This window comes from Trichechus manatus, unplaced genomic scaffold (assembly GCF_000243295.1).
Source record: "Trichechus manatus latirostris isolate Lorelei unplaced genomic scaffold, TriManLat1.0 scaffold00057, whole genome shotgun sequence".
NCBI classification, from domain to species: Eukaryota; Metazoa; Chordata; class Mammalia; order Sirenia; family Trichechidae; genus Trichechus; species Trichechus manatus.
Genome location: NW_004443993.1, coordinates 5,620,112 through 5,621,810, shown reverse-complemented (window position 1 = coordinate 5,621,810; position 1,699 = coordinate 5,620,112). Strand labels below are relative to the sequence as shown.

Here is a 1,699-nt window from a genome sequence, read left to right as displayed (position 1 = left end):
CTGTGACCCTGCTTTCCATCCCAGGGACTCCGGCCACATGCCCCACACTGCAACCCTAGGTCCAGGCCTCTGACCACATCTCACCCACCACGAGACCAAGCACCCTCTGTCCCCCAGGACCCAAGCTCTGACGCTATGCCCACCCCCACCCCGTCTTCTGCCCCACATACCCCGGGGTTGGTGACGGTGCCCCCTAGCTGCTCCAAGTTCCGGATGAGGCTGCAGTGTGCCTGCACGTTGGCATGCTGGATCAGCTTGGCCAGGTTCTCCTCGCTCACACCTGGGGCGGGGGGTCATGCGGGGGCAATGTACGGCGGGCTCAGCGAGGGTGGAGGGGAAAGGGGTGACCGAGTGGGTATCTGGGTTAAGGGGATTTGAGAGGAAGTCCTAGGACCAAGGGAGCCCCCAGGCTTAGTGCAAGGGGGATCCAGGTGCTAGAATTCTGAATGGGGAGCCCTGTGGGGGTAGACGGGAGGATCCCAAAAGTTAGTTTTGGAACGAAGTTTGGAAGGATCCCATATTTGCGGCATCCATGTTAACGAGGTCCCTTGTGTCCATGGGGGCCCCCCAGGTCAACAGAAGGGGGGTCCCAGGGTCCAGAGGGGTGTCTGTGGGGTTTTGCGTTCTTGGAGAGTGGGGGTGTCCCCAAGACAGGGGAGCTGTGGGGTTGAGGGGTGCCCGGGATCATAGGAAACCCCGGTGAATGGGGGTGCCCTGCAGTCCCCATGCCTTCCCACCCACCATTCCGTAGCAGGATGTAGAGCAGCAGGACCCGGATCTTGTCATAGGCCGGCACCGCCGCATCCAGCAGCACCGGCACGATCAGCTTCATGGCGTCCTTGATCTTCTCGCCCTCTGCATCAGAGCCCATGGCCAGGTCCTGCGGGATGAGGGCCAGCTGTCCCCACGGCCACCACATGGGCGGTGGAGTAGGATGGGGCGAGTAGGGATAACCCCAGGGTGGCTGGAGAGACTTTCTGGGCCCCGCTTCTCCCCTCTACAGACACTCTCTGCCCCGCCCCTCCACAGACCCTGCCCCTCCACAGACCCTGCCCCTCCACAGACCCTGCCCCTTCACAGATCCTGACTCCCTGGACACTGCTCCTCCCACAGACCCCACCCCTCCAAGGCACTTCTCTTCCCAGGGCCCCACCCTTCCATAGGCCCCGCCCCTCCCGGGCCCCACCCCTCCTGCGGGCCCGCTCCCACCTGCTCCACGCTGCACAGCTTCTCCACGGAACCCTTGAAGTGCTTCATGCAGTCATCAGCTAAATGCAGATGCGTAGAATACTGTGGCGTGAGGAGACAGCGTTGGGGTAACGGGCTGCGCCAAGATAGATACAGGCGCAGTGGCACGCCGTCCCCCTCCCTGACCCATGGGAACTCGCCTTGTTCAGCTCCTTCTGGTACTGCGGCATCTTTTTCAGGATGTGGGACAGGTCTTTGATATTGGCCTGGGGACGGAGGTGGGGGGGTGGTGGGAGAAGGCAGGAGGCAGCATAAGGCCAGGCCCCGCCCACCCACGGCCCCACTCAAGGAGCCCCGCCCCCTAGCTGCCCTTCCTGCCCCAGCCCACCCCTACCTTGTCGGTGGTCAGCCTCTTGCTGTCACAGAACGTCCTCAGAAGTTCTGTGACCTTCCTGGCAGGGAGAGTGGGCAGGGGTGAGGTTGGGGATGGTGCTAAGGTTGCACCTTGTGG

The 1,699-nt window shown here is 62.9% G+C and overlaps 1 protein-coding gene across 1 annotated transcript in view; it reads right to left on the bottom strand.

The window, feature by feature from the left end:
* The window catches only part of STXBP2 (syntaxin binding protein 2), a 9,957-nt gene that overhangs the window by 3,480 nt on the left and 4,778 nt on the right, over positions 1–1,699 (bottom strand). Inside the window, exons 11-15 of the mRNA XM_012556177.2 lie at positions 1,583–1,640; positions 1,389–1,454; positions 1,210–1,290; positions 742–880; positions 114–280 (exon numbers count right to left, since the gene is read on the bottom strand). Coding sequence (XP_012411631.1) covers positions 114–280; positions 742–880; positions 1,210–1,290; positions 1,389–1,454; positions 1,583–1,640 — 511 coding nt within the window. The remainder of the gene's footprint in view (positions 1–113; positions 281–741; positions 881–1,209; positions 1,291–1,388; positions 1,455–1,582; positions 1,641–1,699) is intronic.